Raw genomic sequence first — 25,747 nt, forward strand, 5'->3', positions numbered from 1 at the left:
AAAAGCTCAGATTGTCACAATGAGTGACCCGGAGATAAACTGTATTTTTCATGATGTTCGTGAATTACAGGGGGTTGTGAAAGACCTCCTTGATTATATGACAGAAATTGCATCTGATCTGTAAGAACATATGTTTGAAGTTATTGTGTCATTAGCATTTAAATTATATAAAGTTAAAGAAAACTACAGGAAGTTTAAATAAACATGAGATTACATAATAAACAGTGGTACACAACAGATAACACAGAGAAAGTTGTTTTTCAGATATGGAGACTCTGAAAATTTGTTGTGTAGCTACCCCTATAAAGGGAATAATCTGGGGCCTCATGTATAAACGGTGCGTACGCACAAAAATGTTGCATACGAACGTTTCCACATTCAAATCGCAATGTATACAACCTAAACTTTTTCTAGCTCATACCCTGGTGTACGCAAGTTCTGCACTCGGTTTTCCAGACTGGCGGCACCAAGCATCAAAGCAGTGCTACTGTTCCAATGTGGTTTCCCTTTCTTTTTTAGATCCACATCCCTGACGTGGCTTTATAAATACACTGAAATTAACCGCATATTGTTTATTAGTTTAATGCATCTGATTGTAATTAACCTGTAACAATATAATGGTCCACAGAATGGTCAAACTATTCTAAATATCATAACTGCTTTAGCATTGTTACTCTCACTGCACCTTCTTCTTCTTCTTTCAGCTGCTCCCATTAGGGGTTCCACAGCGGATCATCTTTTTCCATATTACTCTCACTGCACCACTCGGAGTACTTATATCACTGTATCTGAGTGGGGAATCACAGCTGTACAGCAGCTGATCAGAAAAAGAATTATCGGTATACAGTATCAAGCACACGCTGCCTCAGCCATCCTGTCTATTGAACTGCTCTCATACGGCAAACGCTTCAGAGCCTTTCCTGTACAGACCTTGTGGTTCAGAAACAGTTTCATCCCAAGAACTATAAACACACTCAATCAGTCCATCAAGTGCTCCTTGTAGAACTGTTTGTACTTTTAGGTACAATTACCTCATTGTAAACTTGCGATACAGTTATAATATTGCACAACCTGAGCCACTTTACAAAGCACGTATTTACATATGATGACAATATCATTTTTAAGATGAAATGCAGCAAAATATGTTGATTATATTATACAGATAAAACTTTAACTTAATTTAAATAATCTATATTGTTAACAAATAAACACGTGAGGACACGGTCTTGTAGCGCTAGCAAGGAGCTTGCGCTCCGTTCACAGATTGTTCCTGCCTCATGATGTATTCTTGCTGGGACTGGAGCAACACTGGATGGATAGAATAATATAACATGTACTACGAAGATGTTCTTTAAAAGTTTTGAAGAATCTGCGTTCTAAGCTTACAGATGGCTTAACGTCTATTACAGAGCTGATTGTGTGGCGATTGGGTATTTGGAGAAAGAAAAGTAAGAACAGGAATTGGGGGATAGTACGTTTGAAAGAGACAGTACTGCTGCAATAAATAATTTCATCGAAGGTCACACACGGCACAGCAAGCATCTTGTGTGAGGCATGAACAATCACTGCGCCACCATGTTCCCATGTTTAATAACATGCTTTAACTCATATCATCATGAAAATGACATCAAGTATACATCTCAGTTTTTAATACTGTAATATCATGAATGTAATGGATTCCGTGTCCTGTCGGAGAACTCTTTCTCTGCCCAGGGCCGCCACGAGCCTATAGCCACCCCTGAGTATTGCTGCAATAAATTATTTCATCAAAGGTCACGCACAATCACTGCGCCACCCTGTTCCCATGTTTAATAATGTGCTTTAACTCCTATCATCATGAAAATGATATCACGTATACATCTCAGTATTTTAGTTATTCAGAGAGCTGTAATATCATGAATGTAATGGATTCTTTGTCCTGTTGGAGGAAGAGAAAGCCGGTTTAAGAAGCACATAGTGAATCACACACATAGACCACACAGAAGATCAAATACAAAACAAAGCATTTAATGTGCTACTTTAGTTACGATGGAATTTGAGAAACTAGTAAATTAAACGATTGTAAGATGAAGTTTATGATGTTCTACTTTAATGACAAAATAAACTATGTGATTAAAGTGGAAATTTCGAGATTAAAGTTGATATTTCGTGCTTTTTTTCCCACTGTGTGCCTATTTTTTTTCTCTGTACCCTAATAAGCTTTCATATGACATCAGACGGTGGGCTACGACTCGCCTTTTCGGGCACTGTATGACTTTGTGAACTTGAGGTTTCGAGTTTCTCCGACACTCTAAGTCACTTGATCAACTTCCTTTTGTTGTTTATACCACTGTTTAAACCAACAAATAGGACGTTTTTCTTTGCCTCCACTTGGTATTCGCTGAAATTTACCCCCGTGCTTTTGCCATTGCCTTTTCACAGAAAGCTGAGCTTAAGGGCTATTTATATTGACTTGCATATTCAAAGAGGCATAATTTTGAGAGGAGTTTGGGAGTGGCAGCAGGCGCGTGCACGTGCGTTACTTTTCACGCTGACTGGGATTTATGTAGCGGAAGAACTTGGAAATTGGCGAACACACAAATTTATGCATCTGGATTTTTTTGTGCGTACGAACATTTCTGCTTTTGTCCGTATGCCATGTTATAGTGTGAATTCTTCGCACGGCATTATGCATGAGGCCCCTGTTGATTTCTACTTATGTGAAAGTTGATAGGTGGGTCTTAGTAGCTAAAATTTGTGCTAGAATGTGGTATTAATTTCCACAGTTATAAATGTTAAACAAGTCTTTGCACAAAAAGATTCAGGAGCTTCAGAAAGTTTAATAGTTCTGTTCTAGATATTAAATTTAAATGATCTATCTTTGAAACTTAAGCCAAAAGTACTTTCTATAGCTGGGAAAAAGATAAACTCTGGTTTTCTAGAGCAAATCACTTCTCCAACAATGGTACAAACTGGGGTTTTACATGAAGAAAAAACTACTTTTTTCTAATTCAGTCTTCTGTTTCTTCAGATTATTTTTGGTCTGCTTTGACTTCAAAGACATAATCCAATGACTGACTGCAAATGTAAAGAGTTAATACAATGGAGTTGTTTTCATAAAAGTATTTAGCAAAGACATGTCTCTTTAGTTACCACTGCATCAAAAAATATGCAAAAGAAGTACTGTACTTCCAGATGCACTCTTACTCAAAGCAAAAATTTGCACTTTGTCAAAACTAATAGAAGAAGCCATGGAACTTGGATTTATTGAACCATCTTAATAGTCCTTCAGAGTGTTTTTTTTTTTTTTGAGTAGAAACATAAGACAGAGAGCTTCGACCTTATATTGATTATTAAGAGTTAAACAGAGTCACCATTAAGAATAATGTTTCCAGTTCCTTTTATCTTGCCTTTACTTAATTAGGTTACAGGGTCAACTGTCTTCATAAAATAAGATATTTGCAGAAAGTATAAGCATAAGGAAGTATTTGCATAAGGGACAGGGATTATTGGAGGACTGCTTTTAACACTGGGAGTGGGCATCATGAATACTTTGTCATACTGCATGGTTTAGACAATGGATTGCAATCCTTTGTTAACCATATTTTTATAGATGTGGTGAGACATTATATTTTAGTATATATTGATGACATCATTATTTTTTCAAAAAACTTAGAAATACATAGGGAATATGTGAAAGAAGTCCTAAAACATTTTTGATAAATTAGAAAAGTGTGAATTTCACAAGGATGTTCATTTTCTTAGGTAAAGAAATCACATGCAAATGTCTGGCATTGGACAAATCGAAAGTACAAGCCATAATTGAATTGAAAAGTTCTGGACAATGTAAAACAAGTGCAACTTTTTGTCAGTTTCAGAAATTACTACAGACAATTTATAAAATAACATTAGTTCAGGGACATTACCCATCACTCACTTAATCAAGGAAATTCATAATACGTTTATTTGGATTACAGAAGCTCAAGCAGCATTTAAGAAGTTAAAACAATTATTGACAAGCACTTTAATATTAAGACATCCGGATGCCTCATTGCACTTTATTATGGAAGTTGACACATGTAGTTTTGGGGTTGATGTAGTTCTTTCAGAAAAAATTCTGGATAGAGGTTTAAACCATTACAATTCTCATTTCAGAAATTTATTTTGGAAACATTTTTGTGAACGTCTGGGTTGTACTGTCAACTTAAAATGTGAAGATAATGGACAAACATAATATTAATAGAAATTTAGAAAACATTTCTTATCCATCCATCCATTCTCTTCCACTTATCCGAGGTCGGGTCATGGGGGCAGCAGCTTGAGCAGAGATGCCCAGACTTCCCTCTCCCCAGCCACTTCTTCTAGCTCTTCCGGGGAAATCCCAAGGCGTTCCCAGGCCAGCCGAGAGACACAGTCCCTCCAGCGTGTCCTGGGTCTTCCCCTGGGCCTCTTCCCGGTTAGACGTGCCCGGAACACCTCACCAGGGAGGCGTCCAGGAGGTATCCTGATCAGATGCCCAAGCCACCTCATCTGACTCCTCTCGATGCGGAGGAGCAGCGGCTCTACTCTGAGCCCCTCCCGGATGACTGAGCTTCTCACCCTATCTTTAAGGGAAAGCCCAGACACCCTACGGAGGAAACTCATTTCAGCCGCTTGTATTCACGATCTCGTTCTTTCGGTCACTACCCATAGCTCATGACCATAGGTGAGGGTAGGAACATAGATCGACTGGTAAATTAAGAGCTTCGCCTTGCGGCTCAGCTCTTTTTTCACCACGACAGACCGATGCAGAGCCCGCATTACTGCGGATGCCGCACCGATCCGCCTATCAATCTCATGCTCCATTCTTCCCTCACTCATGAACAAGATCCCGAGATACTTGAACTCCTCCACTTGGGGTAGGATCTCGCTACCAACCCTGAGAGGGCACTCCACCCTTTTCCGGCTGAGGACCATGGTCTCGGATTTGGAAGTGCTGATTCCCATCCCAGCCGCGAACCGATCCAGAGAGAGCTGAAGATCACAGCCTGATGAAGCAAACAGGACAACATCATCTGCAAAAAGCAGTGACCCAATCCTGAGTCCACCAAACCAGACCTCCTCAACACCCTGGCTGCGCCTAGAAATTCTGTCCATAAAAGTTATGAACAGAATTGGTGACAAAGGGCAGCCCTGGCGGAGTCCAACTCTCACTGGAAACGGATTCGACTTACTGCCGGCAATGCGGACCAAGCTCTGGCACCGATCGTACAGGGACCGAACAGCCCTTATCAGGGGGTCCGGTACCCCATACTCTTGGAGTACCCCCCACAGGATTCCCCAAGGGACATGGTCGAATGCCTTTTCCAAGTCCACAAAACACATGTAGACTGGTTGGGCGAACTCCCATGCACCCTCCAGGACTCTGCTAAGGGTGTAGAGCTGGTCCACTGTTCCACGACCAGGATGAAAACCACACTGTTCCTCCTGAATCCGAGGCTCGACTATCCCACGGACCCTCCTCTCCAGAACCCCCGAATAGACTTTTCCAGGGAGGCTGAGGAGTGTGATCCCTCTGTAGTTGGAACACACCCTCCGGTCCCCTTTCTTAAAGAGGGGGACCACCACCCCAGTCTGCCAATCCAGAGGCACTGTCCCTGATGTCCATGCGATGTTGCAGAGACATGTCAACCAAGACAGCCCTACAACATCCAGAGCCTTGAGGAACTTTGGGCGTATCTCATACACTCCTGGGGCCCTGCCTCCAAGGAGTTTTTTGACCACCTCGGTGACCTCAGTCCCAGAGATGGGGGAACCCAGGCTCTGCTTCCTCATTGGAAGGCATGTTAGTGGGATTGAGGAGGTCATCGAAGTACTCCCCCAGAGGAGTTTGGGGAGGCCATGGAGAACGACTTTCGGACGGCTTCGAGAAAACATTTCTTCATTGTTTAATTGACTACAACCAAGATCCTTGGATTGACTTGGTTTGGATGGCAGAATTGGCCAGAAATGTTTTGACGCTCTGGGCAATAAACATGCCCCTGTTCAAGTTTCAGACATGTCTCCTAAAAATACCTTCCTGTTCTTCTGTTGTTCCCAGTCTGAGATTATTTCTGCCCAACAGTTTACAAACCACAAAAGAAACAATGCCCCTGCCTTTAAAATTGATCAGAGTATGTGTTTTACCTAATAAGGCATCCATTTGGGGGTTCCCTGTTTCAAACTATGTTTTATTAGATTGTTTGTAATTTTCAGGAAGGTAGGGCCAGTATCCTAGCCCGTATTTTAAGAATAAATCAGCGCTTGTTCCTGTTCATTTGGATAGTACTTATGACTTTGAATTCAAGTCTACTCTTGATTCTCACCATTGGGTGACCACCGTGGAGTACTTAGTGATTTTATGACCTGGAGGATTATTCTTGGGTCTATTCTTCAGATCTCCAGGCTTTGGCTTTGCCATCTCATTTTTGTGCTTGTCATCTGAACAAATCTGATGGAAGCGGAAGATTAGGGTCCTGTTATTTCTTCAGAAAAATTATACATTTTTCTTATAGCTCCAAATGGAACTACTAGTTAATTGTGTATGGAATATGGAGTTACACAATTTGGCTGTATCTTACTTCATTATTACATTTTATTGTGATGATATCACAATTTTAGGCTATTGTTATGAGTGTCTCCATGGAATTCCTTCCCAGAATTCACCAGTGCATCATCTGGGAAATGGGTTAGTATTTGAGCTTGACAGATTACTCTAACATCACAATTGGAAAAACTTTATTTTCTTGTCTTTCTGACTAATAAATCTTTTGCTTTTGTTGTATGACCCCAATTTTTTCAATGACAGCTGGTTTTGACTTTGTCACAGTTCCTTGACTTCTCATCTCCCACTCATTTCTCACTTTTTCTATTACTGTCTCTAGCGAGTCTGGATAAAGGCAAACTTCTAGGCTAATTAAACCAGGCCATAAATTAAAATATCTAAACAAAGACAATGTCGAAAACAAAAAATAAGAAAAAGAACCATTTAAAAAGTTGAATCAAAAATGCAATTTCAAAATACAACATCCTAAGGAAAGCCAATGAACTGGTCTGTTTATAGTTCAGGTGTTCGGTGCATGACACTGTGTGGTAGCATAACACTTTGCCTCTACATATCGATCTCACAGATATTTTGATTTCTACCTGCATAAGCTTCATCTTTGCCCATGGTCTGGATGATTCATCACCATGAATTTGTGGACATTGGGCTTTTGCTGTGTGCTTTTAAGTTTGGATTGTATAGGTGTAGGTAGCAACACCTCACACAACTGTTCATTGAATAAGCCTATGTTTTTCTGTCTTAGTGCATGTGCAGTTGATACGAACTGATGCTTATAGAGCTGTGCAGTTACAAAATTTACATCACGTACACCATAGCGGACCCTCACTGCAGTGCAAACATATTAAGCATAAATGGGCATTTAGAATGCAAGGTAATCATCTAGTGATCATCTTCATTTACCTTAAGTCTTTCTCTCTGATGCTCTGATACTGCATATATATATATAAACAGTTTATATGTATATGTATTTTCACACACATGCACAAGGGAGGCAGCTGAAGGGCTTGAATGAGGGCAATTCCAAATCAGACCGGGATGTGGCAGAGTGCACTGATTCTTTTTCTCGCTTTCCTGCAGACCATTCACGGGAAATTCCAGCTGGCCCTATTGACGTCACTTCCGGGTCCAAACCTATGAATGAAGACCTTTCTGATTCCGGCCTCCTTGATGTCATGTCCGGGCCCGAGCCTATGGTTGAAGACCCTTCCGGTCCCGGCCCCTTTGACATCACCTCCTATCCTGACCTTTAAAAACCTCCACCTTTCTCCTATTCCCTCAGTTCTGTTTTGGACTCTGATTTGTGCACACCAGTGCTAACATTTGTTTGCAATTTTGCAGCCAGGAGAACAATATACAGGTGGCTGCCCTAAACCTTGCTATGGCTCATATTCAAGTTTATGGCAGTATATGTGTATATATATATATATATATATATATATATATATATATATATATATATATATATATATATATATACAGTGTATATATATATATATATATATATATATATATATATATATATATATACAAGGGGGCTCTGCCCCCTGCTCGCTTCAGTCGCCCACCCCCTTGTTCGGTTTACCGAATATACAATACAATACAATTTATTTTTGTATAGCCCAAAATCACACAAGAAGTGCCGCAATGGGCTTTAACAGGCCCTGCCTCTTGACAGCCCCCTAGCCATGACCCTCTAAGAAGACCAGAAAAAACTCCCAAAAAAAAACCCTTGGAGGGAAAAAATGGAAAAAACCTTAGGAAAGGCAGTTCAAAGAGAGACCCCTTTCCAGGTAGGTTGGGCATGCAGTGGGTGTCAAAAAGAAGGGGGTTAATACAATACAGTACAATACACAGAACAGAATAAATCCTCAATACAGTATTATAAGTACGGAGTAGAATTTCACATTAGATGATATCACATAATATGATTTGTTTTAAGTCCAGGAGACCTCATTCATCAAGCTGCCTCACCCATTTTGCCATTCCACATCTGAAAAAGCACTAATCCGATGAAAGGTCCCCTCATTCCCATGTCCCCAGTCATCAGGGATGACTTTACCTTAGGCAGGCAATCTACAATTTAAAGAGATTGTTATTTTCTTGGGAATTGTTACATATGCATTATTTTCACTTTTACTTTAAAAACTTTTGTAAAAACAATACTTGTCCTTTATTTTCGGCCACGTGCGTGGTTACATCTCTTTCTTGGCAGACGTTTAATGCTGCTCGTGTTGTGTAGGGGGGGCCATCTGAATACACAGATGTCTTTGGATCATTTGCTGTCTTTCTGCTGCTTGCGAGCTGTCTCTTCTGCCTGTCGCATGTCGTTGTTTTAAGAGCTGGAAGCACATGATGCTTGTCTGCCAAAAGCAATCCAACAACTGCTTGGTTAGAGGTCTGTGGACTCCTTTGAAATGATGTCTCATTGCCTGGTCTCACGTGACGTTGTAAAAACAATCCTTTTCCTTTATTTCTGGCCCCGGGCGTGGTTAAATTCTTTCTTGCAGGATGTATAATGCTGCTCGCGATGTCGACGGGGTGGTGGGGGGGTGGGGTGGCATGGGGCTGCTGTCACGCTGCCCTTCGATCTTTTTAAAGCCTGTACAGCCGCTGTCATTTTTGCCACGGCCCTGGGACAATCTCTTGGCACCAAGTCTCATGTTTACGGTCCCCGCGAGATGCACCGTGGCAAGTCTCGTGGGTCTTTTAAATGTCTTTCGAGAAGATCACGTATCGTAGCCTTGCTTTTGCTTCCCAGAAGATTTTTTTTATAAACATATATATATATATATATATACACAGTGGGTACGGAAAGTATTCGGACCCCCTTCAATTTTTCACTCTTTGTTATATTGCAGCCATTTGCTAAAATCATTTAAATGAATTTTTTCCCTCATTAATGTACACACAGCACCCCATATTGACAGACAAAAAAAAGAATTTTTGAAATTGTTCCTGATTTATTAAAAAAGAAAAACTGAACTCTCATATGGTCCTAAGTATTCAGACCCTTTGCTGTGACACTCCTATATTTAACTCAGGTGCTTTCCATTTCTTCTGATCATCCTTGAGATCACCTTCATTTGAGTCCAGCTGTGTTTGATTATACTGATTGGACTTGATTAGGAAAGCCACACACCTGTCTATATAAGACCTTACAGCTCACAATGCATGTCAGAGCAAATGAGAATCATGAGGTCAAAGGAACTGCCTGAAGAGCTCAAAGACAGAATTGTGGCAAGGCACAGATCTGGCCAAGGTTACAAAAAAATTTCTGCTGCACTTAAGGTTCCCAAGAGCACAGTGGCCTCCACAATCCTTAAATGGAAGACGTTTGGGACGACCAGAACCCTTCCTAGAGCTGGCCGTCTGGCCAAGCTGAGCTACTGGGGGAGAAGAGCCTTGGTGAGAGAGGTAAAGAAGAACCCAAAGATCACTTTGGCTGAGCTCCAGAGATGCAGTCAGGAGATGGGAGAAAGTTGTAGAAAGTCAACCATCACTGCAGCCCTCCACCAGTCAGGGCTTTATGGCAGAGTGGCCTGTCGGAAGCCTCTCCTCAGTGCAAGACACATGACAGCCCGCATGGAGTTTGCTAAAAGACACCTGAAGGACTCTGAGATGGTGAGAAATAAGATTCTCTGGTCTGATGAGACCAAGATAGAACTTTTTGGCCTTAATTCTAAGCGGTATGTGTGGAGACAACCAGGCACTGCTCATCACTTGTCCAATACAGTCCCCACAGTGAAGCATGGCAGTGGCAGCATCATGCTGTGGGGGTGTTTTTCAGCTGCAGGGACAGGATGACTGGTTGCAATCGAGGGAAAGATGAATGCGGCCAAGTACGGGGATATCCTGGACAAAAACCTTCTCCAGAGTGCTAAGGACCTCAGACTGAGCCGAAGGTTTACCTTCCAACAAGACAATGACCCTAAGCACACAGCTAAAATAACGAAGGAGTGGCTTCACAACAACTCTGTGTCTGTTCTTGAATGGCCCAGCCAGAGCCCTGACTTAAACCCAATTGAGCATCTCTGGAGAGACCTAAAAATGGCTGTCCACCAACGTTTACCATCCAACCTGACAGAACTGGAGAGGATCTGCAAGGAGGAATGGCAGAGGATCCCCAAATCCAGGTGTGAAAAACTTGTTGCATCTTTCCCAAGAAGACTCATGGCTGTATTAGCTCAAAAGGGTGCTTCTACTAAATACTGAGCAAAGGGTCTGAATACTAGGACCATGTGATATTTCAGTTTTTCTTTTTTAATAAATCTACAACAATTTCAAAAATTCTTTTTTTTTGTCTGTCAATATGGGGTGCTATGTGTACATTAATGAGGGAAAAAATTAATTTAAATGATTTTAGCAAATGGCTGCAATATAACAAAGAGTTAAAAATTGAAGGGGGTCTGAATACTTTCCGTACCCACTGTATATATATATATACTGTCATATGAAAAAGTTTGGGAACCCCTCTCAGCCTACATAATAATTTACTCTGCTTTCAACAAAAAAGATAACAGTGGTATGTCTTTCATTTCCTAGGAACATCCTAGTACTGGGGTGTTTTCCGAACAAAGTTTTTAGTGAAGCAATATTTAGTTGTATGATATTAAATCAAATGTGAAAAACTGGCTGTGCAAAAATTTGGGCCCCCTTGTAATTTTGCTGATTTGAATGCATGTAACTGCTCAATACTGATTACTTGCAACACCAAATTGGTTGGATTAGCTCGTTAAGCCTTGGACTTCATAGACAGGTGTGTCCAATCATGGTCAATTGTAAGTTGTGCTTCCCTTTAACACTCCTCTGAAGAGTGACAGCATGAGATCCACAAAGCAACTCTCAAAAGATCTGAAAACAAAGATTGTTCCGTATCATGGTTTAGGGGAAGGCTACAAAAAGCTATCTCAGAGGTTTAAACTGTCAGGAATGTAATCAGGAAATGGAAGGCCACAGGCACAGTTGCTGTTAAACCCAGGTCTGGCAAGCCAAGAAAAATACAGGAGCGGCATATGCGCAGGATTGTGAGAATGGTTACAGACAACCCACAGATCACCTTCAAAGACCTGCAAGAACATATTGTTACAGATGGTGTATCTGTACATCGTTCTACAAATCAGCGCAATTTGCACAAAGAACATCTGTATGGCAGGGTGATGAGAAAGAAGACCTTTCTGCACTCACGCCACAAACAGAGTCGCTTGTTGTATGCAAATGCTCATTTAGACAAACCAGATTCATTTTGGAACAAAGTGCTTAGTTATTTGGTCATAACAAAAAGCTCTTTGCATGGCGGAAGAAGAACACTGCATTCCACGAAAAACACCTGCTACCTACTGTCAAATTTGGTGACGGTTCCATCATGCTGTGGGGCTGTGTGGCTAGTTCAGGGACCCCAGCCCTTGATAAAGTCGAGGGTCGGATGAATTCAACCCAATATCAACACATTCTTCAGGATAATGTTCAAGTATCAGTCACAATATTGAAGATATGCAGGGGTTGGATATTCCAACAAGACAATGACCCAAAACACAGTTCGAAATCTACAAAGGCATTCATGCAAAGGGAGAAGTACAATGTTCTGGAATGGCCGACACATTCCCCTGACTTGAATATCATCGAAAATCTATGGGATGATTTGAAGCAGGCTATCCATGCTCGGCAACCATCAAATTTAACTGAATTGGAGAGATTTTGTATGGAAGAATGGTCAAAAATACCTCCATCCAGAATCCAGACACTCATCAAAGGCTATAGAAGGTGTCTAGAGGCTGTTATATTTGCAAAAGGAGGCTCAACTAAGTATTGATGGAATATGTTTGTTGGGAGCCCAAATTTATGCACCTGTCTAATTTTGTTATGATGCATATTGTATATTTTCTGTTAATCTAATAAACTTAATGTCACTGCTGAAATATTACCATTTCCATAAGGCATGTCATATATTAAAAGGAAGTTGCTACTTTGAAAGCTCAGCCAATGATAAACAAAAATCCAAAGAATTAAGAGGGTTTCCTAAACTTTTCCATTTGACTGTATATATACATATATATCTATACATTGTCACAAGAACGACACAAAAACATCATAAAGGTTTGGGGCAGCCACCCGTATAATGTGTCTTGGCTGCAAAAGTTAATTGAAATAATTGTGAGATGATCACAAGACTGAGTCCAAAACAGAATTGATGATGTGGACGCAAGATGGCAGCTTTAAAGGCCAGGGCACGAAGTGATGTCATCGGAACCGTAAGCGACATCATCGGATGCACCAGAACCAGAAGTGGCGTCATCGGAGGTGCCGGAACTGGATGTGCCGTCATTGGAGGCACTGGAACCAGAAGTAGCGTTATTAGGGGTGCCAGAATTGTGCAGGATTTCCCGAGAAAGAGAAAAGGAATGAGAAAGACAATTAGTGCACCTTACCACCCCCTTGTCTGGCGTAGAATTACTATTACTTTGGCTCTTTAGCTGTCTCCTACTTGCATGTGTGTGACAATATATATATAGTGAAGAAATAAGAGGAAAAACAAACAGATTAAGGGTTGGGGATCTGTCCCTGTATAATGTCGGTGGTCCAGGTAGTCAAGAATGAATGATACTATTGTCATAGAATGTTTACATCAAAACAGTTGACACCAAAACAATTTTCATTTGAGCTTTTATGTAGTCATGGCCAGAAGTATAACAAACACAGGAAATGACGTGATGTGGAGAGTAAATGACAGAGATGATGTCAACATTGGATGAAGGCATTGAAAAGGGACTGGAAGTGAAGTCATACCAGGAGGATGGAAGAGACATCCGACGGCTGAATATGGAAATGGAGTCATCTCCAGGCATCGGGACAGTGTTTACAGGCATGATGTGGGCTTTTGATCTTGTTTTCTGGTGAGGAAGAGAGAAAGGCATTAATACTTCGTCTTATATCCCCATCCCGCGTTCTTTCACACTCCATCAGGCCTGTTGGCTGCCTCCTAATCACGTGTATGTGACATATAATGCTGCAGGTCCAAAAACCGCCTGGTGACCCAAGGGTTCGACTCCTTATGTTCACTGGAGAGCGGAATGGTCCGTGATCAGGGTGAATTCTCGACCTAAGAGGTAGTACCACAGCTGGGCCACTGCCCATTTAATCACCAGGGCTTCTCGTTCTACTGCCGCATACCTGGTCTCCCAGTCAAGCAGTTTCTGGCTCAGGTACATCACGGGGTGTTCAGCACCATTGATGCTCTGGCTCAGCATGGCACCCAGACCTGTTTCTGAAGCATCGGTCTGGAGAATAAAATGAGAAGTCAGGAGTTCTCAGTATAGGTGTTGAAGTACGGGCCTTTTTTAAGCCACAAAATGCAAGTTCTGTTTTCCCATACCACATTGAAAGGGGCCCTTTTCTTTGTAAGGTTAATCAAGGGTGCAGCTCTTTCTGAAAAACGAGGTACAAACTGGCAGTAGTAACTCTCTAATCCGAGAAAATACTGTAATTGCCGCTTGGTCATCGGACTGGGCCAGTTCAGCATGGCATAAACTTTGGAACACTGTGATCTAACCGTCCTCCTGCCCACCAGATAGCCTAAATATTTGGCCTCGTTTAACCCAGAGAAACACTTCTTTGGGTTAATACGTAACCCGGCTCTAGCTAGTGTCAGCAAAACAGCATAGACCTGCAGTACGTGTCCTTCCCATGTGCTGGAAAATATGATCACGTCATCTAAGTAGTCGGCTCTATAGGCATTGTGAGGCTTTAGCACTCTATCTACCAGATGTTGGAAGGTTGCTGGTGCCACATATAATCCATTAGGGAGTACCTTGTACTGCCAGTGTCCACTAGGGGTGCTAAATGCTGTTTTCTCTTTTGCTGACTCTGTTAAGTGAATTTTCCAGTATCCCTTCATCATGTCAAGAGTAGTCAATTACTTCCCATTCTCTAACCTCTCAAAGAGTTCATCTACTAGGGGCACTGGGTATGCGTCATATTTGGAGACCTGGTTGAGACATCGGAAGTCATTACAGAACCTCCATGTGCTGACTGTGGCTTTCTTCAATCACATCTAGATCCAGCATCCACCTGATCTGCAAACCCAACTTCAGGGTGTTTTGCTTCCGGAAGGCAATAGGGGTGTTCCCTGACAACTACCCCCAGGTCTGTCACAATGTCATGCTGAGTCAGTGCAGTGCAGCCATGTAGCTCACTAACTACTTCCAAGACTGACAGGATGGCTGATTTCAGTTCCCGTTTTTTTTTGGTGGATCAAATTCGAACCGAGGTTAAGGGATGAGTTTTGTAAAACAAGGGAGCGGGGTTGACCGGAGAGAGGGTTGAGTTCCCTGTCCTTCCACGATTTCAACAGGTTGACATGGTAAACCCGCTCGCTCGGTTGATGATTTGGTTGTTTAAACAGATAGTTTACGAGCCATTTTCTCTCCTTAATCTCATAGGGGCCTTGCCAATGGGCCAACAATTTTGAGTGGGAAGTGGGCACAAGTACCATAATGCAATCCCCAGGGAGGAACTCCCATAGAGTCCTGTTCTTGTTGTAGTTCCAAGACTGTGCTGATTGAGTTTTCTCCATGTGTTATTTTAGGATAGGTTGAATTTTCCCAAATCTATTGCATAACTGTGCAATATATTCCAAAATATTAACGTAGGGAAGAGCCTCTCCTTCACAACCTTCCTTTAGAATGTCCAAAATACCCTGGGGTTGTCGCCTGTATAGTAATTCAAAAGGGGAAAACCCTGTTGAGGCTTGTGGAACCTCCTGGTAAGCAAAAAGTATCAGGGGCAGTAACTAATTCCAGTTCCTCTTGTCCTCATTGACTACTTTGCGAAGCATCTGTTTGAGAGTTTGATTAAACCTCTCTACTAAACCATCCATGTGTGGGTGGTAAACAAACTTCTTGAGATGCTTAATCCGGAGTAACTTGGCAACTACCCTGAACGTGTCTGACATAAAAGGAGTGCCCTGGTCCGTAACGACCTCCTTCAGGATTTACACTCTCAAAAAAAGCCCTGCAAGTTCCTGTGCGATATTCTTTGAATTAGCCGTGCGCAAAGGAACACCTTCTGGGAATCGAGTAGCATAATCCACCATAACTAATATATATTTGTGGCCTTTTGCTGAGGGTTCCAGGGGGCCAACGAGAGCGACACCGATTCTCTCAAAGGGAATATCAATTAAAGGAAGAGGAATAAGAGGATCATGATCCCCATGGGGTATGTGACAGAGTTGACATTTGTTTAATTTACTTTGTTTAGTTTACCTTGTGAATCCTTTAAAACACTACCACGATACTTTATAGGCTTTGTAATTAGATGGGTTTCAACTACTATGTAAGTGTAAGGAGCTTTTCTTAAAGTGTTGACAAAAATTACTGTGTTATTTTTTTAGTGTTGATTTAAAAATGTTAGACAGGCAAGCTGGAGACAAAGAAAGACAAGGTCTAAACAGGCAGTAGACAGTACACGAATTGGCACAAAAAACAATACTTGAATAAAGAAATGGAATGTGAGATGTTAGGGAATTAGACAAAACATTGGAACTCGTGAAAAATGCAGAATACAAAGATTGAGTGCCATGTTTAAAAACAAAATGACTTAAGTAGTATGTTTAATTAATAAAGATGTGTGCAAGTGAACTAGAGATTTCTGTTGTTAAGATATAAGGGATAATCCATCCATTTTCCAACCCGCTGAATCTGAACACAGGGGTCTGCTGGAGCCAATCCCAGCCAACACAGGGCACAAGGCAGGAACCAATCCCGGGCAGGATGCCAACCCACTGCAGGACACACATAAACACACCAAGCACACACTAGGGCCAATTTAGAATCGCCAATCCACCTAACCGCATGTCTTTGGACTATGGGAGGAAACCAGAGCACCAAGAGGAAACCCACGCAGACATGGGGAGAACATGTAAACTCCACGCAGGGAGGACCCAGGAAGCGAACCCAGGTCCCCAGGTCTCCCAACTGTGAGGCAGCAGCGCTACCCACTACGCCACCATACCACCCATAAGGGATAATGATGACTGAAAAATAAGTGGGACTGGGTTAGAATTAGTATTAAATCAAGAACACATAGTAGAGTCATAACAAGAATGTTTCAGATAACACATGAAATTGGGCAAAGTGGGCCCCAAATGGATGTGGCAATTCCAGAGGTCTTGCATAATACTGATCTAAATGTTTGTATTTCTGGTGCTGCATGTGCACTTTGGGCTGAATTAGTCGTCTCAACATTCATCACCTCATGGGAGGCAATTGATTAATGGGTGAAGAAAGTTGGGTTTGTAACAGGTGCCAGTTTTATCTATAATGTAAAAATATCTTTATTTCATTAATTTTATTGCAGTCTCTGCCTATAACACTCTCGCTTGTTATGTTTCCACATACAAACAGCTCCTGCTGGAACACCTGGAGTGTCTGGTATCACGACATGAGCGCTCATTGAGGATGACTGTGGTGAAGCGGCAAGCTCAGTCTCCAGCTGGAGTGTCCAGTGAGGTTGAGGTTCTTAAAGCTTTAAAATCTCTCTTTGAGCATCACAAAGCATTGGATGAAAAGGTGAGGCTGAAAAAAAAGCACTTTTTACCAGCATGTCCATCTCCATTCAATCAACTTATGTTAACAATTCTTTTATTTGTGGTGTTGTGCTAAAGGTACGTGAACGGTTGCGAGTGGCTTTAGAACGGGTATCAGTCCTTGAAGAGGAGCTTTGTTCTTCATCCAAAGAGGTATACTGTGTTGTTGTATGGGAATGTTTCATATAATAATTCATAACTATTTGCTGAAAATGTTACTTAGTTGCAGTATAAAGTTGCTTTGAAGAAACTGGTTCACATTTACTTCCAATATTATACCAGATACTCTCATTGAGAGAACAGATTAAGAGGAAGCAACAGGGTTTGGACAATGGCAAAGAGGTAAGAGAAGTTTGTAATATTTAACCACATGTTCTTGTGTTATATGTGATAAGTAAATTGTACCTTTTCAATCTGCTCACCTTTAGCGACTCACAAATGGTCCTTCTACAGCTCTGGATGATGGAGAAATTGAAAGACAGAGAGAGGGAGAGGTTGAGCGTCAGAGAACAGAGCTGTCTCAATTGAGAGAGAGGCTTGCTCTCATGTGTCGACAGGTAATGGTTTGGGTGATGTTTGGATATGTAAGACTAGATTGCAATTTGAAGAGAATCCTAAGGAAGCATAAGGTCAAGTGTGAAAGACAATGGATTAGAAATGCACATGTTTTATGAAGAATGGAATGTTCTGCCCAGTGAGGGAAGTTGTCTCTGAGCATAGTAGAAATGATGTCCAGTAGGAGGAACTGAGAGTGAAAATATTTGAGAATATGATTTAAGAGATCTTAAGAAAAAGAAACTGGGATTTAATCAATGACCATTAAGTTTTCTGGAGTAGAGTCCAATTTTCAAGAACTGTAATTGCCCTCTTCCTGCAACAATTAAACTGCACTTAAATTCCACATCCTAGAAATAAAAGTTAATTAATTTCACAACCTGAACCAGGTTATGGACCAGTAGAAGAGCAATACCTAAACACTATTGAGAATAAGCAATAGAAAAACCTCATGCAAATTAAAAAATGCTACATTGATTTTGCTTTGGGAAATAAAAGAAAACCCAATATTTTTGTCTTATTATTTAAAAAATCACTCGCTGTATTTAAATTAGACATTCACTTCACCAGTCTAGCATCCTTTGTCACCAAGTATAGCAGTGTATTCACTCTATATATGGACAGAATACCTGACAATTAAAGAGGCATCTCTGCACATGCTGTACTAGAGGTATTTGCCAGTGACATGTTACACTGAGAGTAAGTTTGCAAAGTTAGATTTTTTTGCTGATGATGTTAAGCAGCTGATATAACATAATTGGCTACCTAGAGTTATCCTATGGACCTCTGGTAGCTGCTGCATCCCATCCTTAAATTCTATATTACTTGCAAGCACCCTTTTCCTGTAGTAGTGCAAGTACTCTGCTTGTGTTCTTTGTAACAGTGAACCATCTAGAGACAGGTTTGGAGAATCACAGTTTAATGCTGCTTGAATGTTGCCTATTATCATGACAATTAATCAGTTTCCCCTAAGAGGGAATTTAATTGGAAGTCAGGATTTCCAAACACTGTTTAAACTATAAATTGCCCCGATATTTTGATAGGAACACCTTCATTAAATGAAGAAATTATGTGAATAGAAAATTCAACATCCAAAAAATGTTCAGTACCTACTGAACTTAATAGCTTGCTATCCCAGCTCAATACACATACATATTCTGAGGAACAACAGTGTGGGAAATCACTTTGGGGCAGGTGTTGTTTGAAATGACTGACTTCTAGAGTAAACTGGTGAATTCAGGTGGTATAAGTTTATCATGAAAATATGATCTGACTTTAGCATTTTCCTTACGAATATTGTAACTTTTTACAATAAACTCAGACAACACAAGAGATACACTGTAACACAGTCCCTGGATGAGCAAGTTTCACTGAGGGAAATGCAGTTGGAATGTTAAATGGACAGATGTTATACTTAGACTCATTGAACATGAGACTACTTCTTCAGCCTCAAAAGATTTTATTCAGGTTTGAAGCACTACTTTAAAGTGCACCTTGAACGGTTAAGACCAGATGAAATACCTTAAAATGGATTTCCAGTAGCACCATCCAAGGAATGCAATGCTTAATGCAACTAATGATATTTCATTTCTGTATATAAGAATGTCAAGCTTCTTGAGAATCTCTGTCATGTTATCTAGAATGTTTCCATCTGATTTCAGACTATGTCAGTAAAAACCCTCATGCACATAAGTAGAAGTTGTTCAACAGAGCGGTGTAACCTTGGCCTGTGCACCATATTTTGTAGGGCCTGGGAATGAATTTCTGCGGTGGGCTGGTGCCCTGCCCAGGGTTTGTTTCCTGCCTTGCGCCCTGTGTTGGCTGGGATTGGCTCCAGCAGACCCCCATGAATCCTGTAGTTAGGATATAGCGGGATGGATAATGGATGGATGGATGGGAATGAATTTTGACCTGTATAAATACAATAAACTGCTGTATATTCTACAGTCATATTTCTGTTCACAATCACAGTCCTTTGGAAGTTTGCTTTCAGATACAGCCAGCTTTTATCTAAATTAACAATGACAAAAACAAGTTTGTATTAATTCATTAGTGTCTTTATGGAAGCAAAAACTACGCAACACACAGCAGCCTATCATTTTGTCCAGTCTCTAATTCATTTGGAGAGAATTTTTTCTTTGTGCTTAGAATTTGGCATTCATTTAGCATTCTTTTTCAAACTAATCACAGGAGATTTCTTGCAGTTTAGAAGACACTGTGCATTATTTCCTATCCTATCAGGATATTTGGTGGCATTCTATGGGTGGAAACAACATGCTCCTTAATGTCGACGCAACTTTAACATGCTATTTGTAAAAATATTATGAGTGAGAAGGATTAAAAAACACTTATTTGGACATATTGATATATATTGTTCTTAGGAACTTTTAAGAAATATTTGGATGTTGAGATTTAGGATTATAAAAATTTCTATGGGCGGCACGGTGGCGCAGTGGGTAGAGCTGCTGCCTCGCAGTTGGGAGACCTGGGGACCTGGGTTCGCTTCCTGGGTCCTCCCTGCGTGGAGTTTGCATGTTCTCCCCGTGTCTGTGTGGGTTTCCTCCGGGCGCTCCGGTTTCCTCCCACAGTCTAAAGACATGCAGGTTAGGTGGATTGGCGATTCTAAATTGGCCCTAGTGGGTGTGTTTGTGTGTGTTCTGCGGTGGGTTGGCACCCTGCCCGGGATTGGTTCCTGCCCTGTGTTGGCTGGGATTGGTTCCAGCAGACCCCCGTGACCCTGTGTTCGGATTCAGCTGGTTGGAAAATGGATGGATGGATGGAAAATTTCTATTGTTACATGATAATATTTGCTGAAGACCTAAATCATTACTTGAATACACGGAACAGACTTTGTGATCAAGTGAACCTGTTTCTTTTCTATCTATCTATCTATCTATCTATCTATCTATCTATCTATCTATCTATCTATCTATCTATCTATCTATCTATCTATCTATTTTTAAAATCTGAATATGCAAATTAGCAGGTTATACTACATTGTGTAATATAAAGGATTACTGTTAGAAGAGAGAGCACTTTGTACTTTAATAAACAAACAGTAGCAGGGACTGGAATGAATCTTGTAAGAGATGATAAATTGTTGGGTGAATGAAATATATATTTTGACAACCATTTAGTAGAGCTTACCAGATGTGAGGGGTGATGGATAAAGGAGTTCTTTTAACTGTGAGGTTGAGAATATCAAGTAGAAGAGTCGTACTAATTGTACATTTGTATATTATTGATATAACAATAATTTAGAACATTTGATCATGTGGTGTTATGGATGATATTTGTTGGAAACCAGGTGTATAATGTGAAAGTTGACAACGTATAATATACTGGATTGATTAGTGTGAGAGTTATCAGTACAGAGACTAGACAGTGTAGAGTGAGAGATAACCATAAGAGGATACTGGTGTGTATGGAGAAGGTACTAGAATGTAGTATAAAATATGTTCAGTAGAGGAGACTAGCTATTATTTGTGAGGTTCATTTAGTACTGGAAACTGGGATGTTTTGTTAAATTAAGTTTAATATAATAAGTACAGTAAGGTAGTTATACTCACTAATCATGGTGTGGGTGGGTGCAACATGTTGCATGTTGATTAACACATGCAAGTAATAATTTTACTGTTTTCTGTACACATGACAATAATGTGTACAAAAAAAAAAACAAAGTTATTCCAGTCTCTTTAAGACTTCTTCACAGAGAGTAGTTTTCAATCGTGTAATAAGTGCCACAATGCCTCATCTCAAAAGCTTTTCATACACTCATTTTACATTCATCAATCAAGTGCTGCATTCATGACTTGAAAAAGTTTGGGTTTAAATTGATACACCTTGATTCCCCAGATAATACTACTACAGCAGAACAACTGGTTAACACCTTTTAAATAGAAACACTCCCAGTGTGCAACAAAAGCTCATATTTTATCTCTGACTATTTTAAGATAGTGGCATAGCTCCTTGTGATATCCATGTTGTGGAAAATTCAAGTTGTCCTTGAATGCTCAATGAATATCATAAAGACCAAAGATATAAAAAGTTTAGTAACAAAATAATTATACGGGAAGGGGGTTAAATACAAGGAAGTAGAGAGTACCAAACAAACTAACAGAAAACAAAACCCTAGCCACTCCACAGAACCTAGTTAAAACAGGTTTTGCAACCCTGTTTTCTTTATTACCTAGTACACTTTCCCATGTAATAATAATATTAAATACAGCCTTTCAAGGGGTCACGTTGTACTATGTCTCAGAATCATTTCCAGGTTTGCAGGCTGCATTCCCTATGAAACAATGATGCCAAGCTAGAACTCCACCTAGGCAGTGCTTGATACCTGTGGACTCCCAAGCCTCTTGAAATGCTAGCTACCTAGAGCAGCTCCATGAATGCCTGTACTAATTGAATGATATCACAGTCCCCCATATTTCTTTTTGAATCTGACCATGTGTCCCCATGAAAATGTAGTCACTGTTTATTCCTAGTCTTCCCCTTCATTCAGGCCTGCTCCTTTCTCAACAATATTGTGCTCTTGTGTTAAATTGGTATATCAATGTACAGTGCCATGGCCATTATGTATCTTATAATAGCTCTTTAATAGCTCTACCTAGTTCTTATGATATTTTCCATGGCTGTATTTCCAACCTTGACCAGAACTCCTGTGACACTGTAATGGTCTTAACAAAGAGACATCAAAACTAGCTACATTAGGCTAATTATACTGTATTATGTGGGTGGTCTACTGCATGCTTTCATCAAATATTGGGGGAGGGAATTTCTATTAAATTTTAATTATGCTGTTAGTGTTGTATCTATCTTTTTTAAATGTGCAATTACTCTCTTTAAAACTTCTGAGCAAAATGCTGGAACCATAATCATACTCATTATGTACTCTAAGTAGAATATTGGAAACTGCCATGTATGTGGTAGACTGGAATGAAGTAAGGAAGTCACTGATTAACATAGAATATGATATTACTTAGCTTTCCCATCTTTTTTTGGTATAGGTAGGAGAGATTGAGGAGCAGCTAGCTACAGCAAGAAGGGAGCTGGCAAAATCAGAAGAGACAAATCTTAAACTTCAGAGAGACGTGAAAGAGGTATGAGAGTAATAAAGAAATTTCTGTCGTATTGTGCTGTTCTCCTCTCTCCTTTGGTACATGTGTTACTCTTTGTTTTTCAACCTCCAGCATGCCTCTTCACATTATTTTTACCTTCCTCACACTTTTTCACTTCCTTCTGAAACACCTACTGTTTTAAGTCAGTCTCTTCAATTAGAGTTATCTTTTCTATGCTTATAGACAAATCTTTTTCAACCAAAACAGAAACACCGGTGGTAGAAAACAAATACTGTAGTTAAAGTAAAAACAATAAAATGAATAAATTACTGCTTGTTTATTTAAAATCTTTCTCAGTTGCCAATACTTTTGTAGCAATATTTCACCTGTCACCATAGTGCATTACTTGCTATGATTTTAAGCTGTGCAGATCACACAGCATTACCAGGTTGTATAGACTATAGAGAAATATTACAGACATTCCTACCTTGGCTCATCATAATTTATGTCCATCATCATAAATACTCCATTTTGTCACCCCAGCCACAACAACACTTCATATGTTGAACAATAAATAACATGGGGAATGCGTAGGTTTTAATGGGAAGGAGACTGCAAAAATCTGAACTGTATGCTAAAGTTCTTCAAACACATACGACAGGAGTGATGCATCCTCAATAGATTATTCTCTGAAGGTGAAAACTGACCAAAACAGATTGTTTCAATATTTTTGTAGTAAAATAACGTTCAATGACTGGGTGAACAGTTTAAGGAAAGGTAAAGGTAAGCTAGAATTTGCAGACAGTCAAATAGAAAATGCATTGAGCTTGCATTTTAGTTTATATTTGCAAATAAGTTGATGACCTCCCAAAAGTAATAGAGACTACTAAAGAAGTATATCATGACTTAAAAATTGTAGAGTGAGTTCTTCTACAGACCAGATAACATTATTTCACAAGAGCTTAAGCAAGTTAACAAGTAAATCAATGAAAGGTTTTATTAAGAAGGAGTCACACATGTTTTGAAGATTTAGGGTACAGTCAGCATAGGTTCAGACTAAGAAAGCCATGTTTTACTAATATCCTGGAACTCTATGAAGAAACAACAGAAAAATGTGATCAATGAGATGAATATATTATTATCTTGATTTCCTTAAGGCTTTTGATAATGTACCCATAAAAGATTAGTGATCAAACTAAAAAATTGGATTAAATAGTGGAAGCAAAGGGTCATGGTGATGGCAACTTTACACAATTATGTGATGTTAAAAGTGGTGTCCCTCATAGATCAGTGCAAAGACCACTGCTCTTTTTAATATTCATAAACTGTCTGGAAAAAAATATAATCAAAAAGCTACTTAAGTTTGTAGATGATACCAAAACTAGGTAGAAGGGCAGATAATCTAGTATCAACTAAATTGTTACAGAGCGACTTGGATAGCATACAGACTTAGGTAGATTTGTATCAGATGGAATTTAATGAAACTAAATGCAAAGCTTTATCTGAATACACTTCAGGAGGTCTGAAAGTTGAAAATACACTTATGAGAAGTACTTAGGAGTCATAGTGTATTCATTACTATTTTCAACCAGACAGTGTATAATAGTGATTAAGAAAGATAATTGAATGTTAGGTTAAATATCATAAGATGTGGAATTTAAGTTAAGGCTTTGCTTAAGTTATATAATGCACTAGTTAGACATCACCTGGAGTACTGTGTTCAGTTTTAGTCTCCATATTTAAAAAAAGACATAGCAAAGTTAGAGAAGGTCGAAGGAAGATCACTTAGGCTGATTCCAGAACTACAGTAAGAGATATGAGCTAGGGGGAGAAATTGAAGGAGTTGAATCTTTTTAGTTTAAGCAATATGAAGTTAAGAGGTTACATGATTTAAGTTTTTTAAATTATCAAAAGGAATTAATAGAGTAGATCCCAGTTGTCACTTTAAAATAAATTCTTCAAAGAGAACACTGGGAGAATAAGGGTAAATTTTACACAAATATTGTAATGTTTTTGTTCAAGTAGAAAACAAGAGAACATGGAATAAATTACCAAGTAGTGTGTTGGAGAGCAAGGCTTTAGTAGGGACCTTCAAATGTGGACAATCTAGATGAATAGGATGGATAAGCTTGTTGGCCTAAATAGCCTATTCTCAGCATAATTGTTCTACCATTCTAAAATTATAACCTATTGCAAAATTTGTTTATTTTTAACTAAAACTGAGCTGATAAAATTCTCTGCTATCCCAGAGTCAATAAATGCTTGAGCATTTATTTCTTTTTTTTGGTGTAACTAGAAGAAACTGAGTTTAGAATGGCAAGCAGGTACTGCTCTAAGACCACTGATAAAAGAATGAGGTGACTAGTTTTTCACAAAGCTTGGTACACTTACTAATTAAGCAGCCAGAGCCACTACAGTAAAAACAAAGTACTACTCAAAATAGTAACCGTTGGACAATACCCAGGATCAAACCTGCAATCTCTTGATTACATGACAGCAACTTTTTCCTCTGTACCAGTCAAAGAGACATATCTGCTTTGTGTCAATTGACATTTGGGCTTCGTTTTTTAACACTTTGAAAGTAACATGTAAATTGAATAATTTATTTGTCTTTCGTTATATTCCTCAATAAAAGAGCACTTGTTTTGTTATACCTTTTGTGAAAGTGTTTATTTGATATTTGCATTTCAGTGTTAACACTTTATACACTTCACGTCAGCTTTTTGTCATTACTATAACATGAAAAAAGTTTCTTTTTCAGTTATATATTCAACATTTCTTGCCTCGTGTTTCCTGTCATCCTACATTTACATAGATCTTTAATACAAACTGAACCTTCTGGACTGGTATACAGTAGTTTGATCCATTTAACAAATGTTCGGGCCAAACCATATTTCTCCAATGTAGTAAAAAGTTAGTTCTATTCAACCATATCAAATGCTTTTTCTGTATCTATACTAATTAATAAAAGGCAAAGCCCTCACTGAC

At 39.7% G+C, this 25,747-nt stretch overlaps 2 protein-coding genes across 2 annotated transcripts in view; both read left to right on the forward strand.

Moving 5' to 3' along the window:
• Nucleotides 1-25,747, forward strand: part of LOC127529574 (uncharacterized) — an 813,564-nt gene that overhangs the window by 256,956 nt on the left and 530,861 nt on the right. The gene's annotated exons all lie outside the window — the stretch shown is intronic.
• The window catches only part of ppfia3 (PTPRF interacting protein alpha 3), a 454,572-nt gene that overhangs the window by 119,584 nt on the left and 309,241 nt on the right, over nt 1-25,747 (forward strand). Inside the window, 5 exon segments of the mRNA XM_028813664.2 lie at nt 16,960-17,124; nt 17,220-17,294; nt 17,424-17,483; nt 17,570-17,698; nt 22,709-22,801. Of these exon segments, the coding sequence (XP_028669497.2) occupies nt 16,960-17,124; nt 17,220-17,294; nt 17,424-17,483; nt 17,570-17,698; nt 22,709-22,801 (522 nt within the window).

The sequence above is a fragment of the Erpetoichthys calabaricus genome, chromosome 11 (genome assembly GCF_900747795.2).
Source record: "Erpetoichthys calabaricus chromosome 11, fErpCal1.3, whole genome shotgun sequence".
Lineage (NCBI taxonomy): Eukaryota > Metazoa > Chordata > Cladistia > Polypteriformes > Polypteridae > Erpetoichthys > Erpetoichthys calabaricus.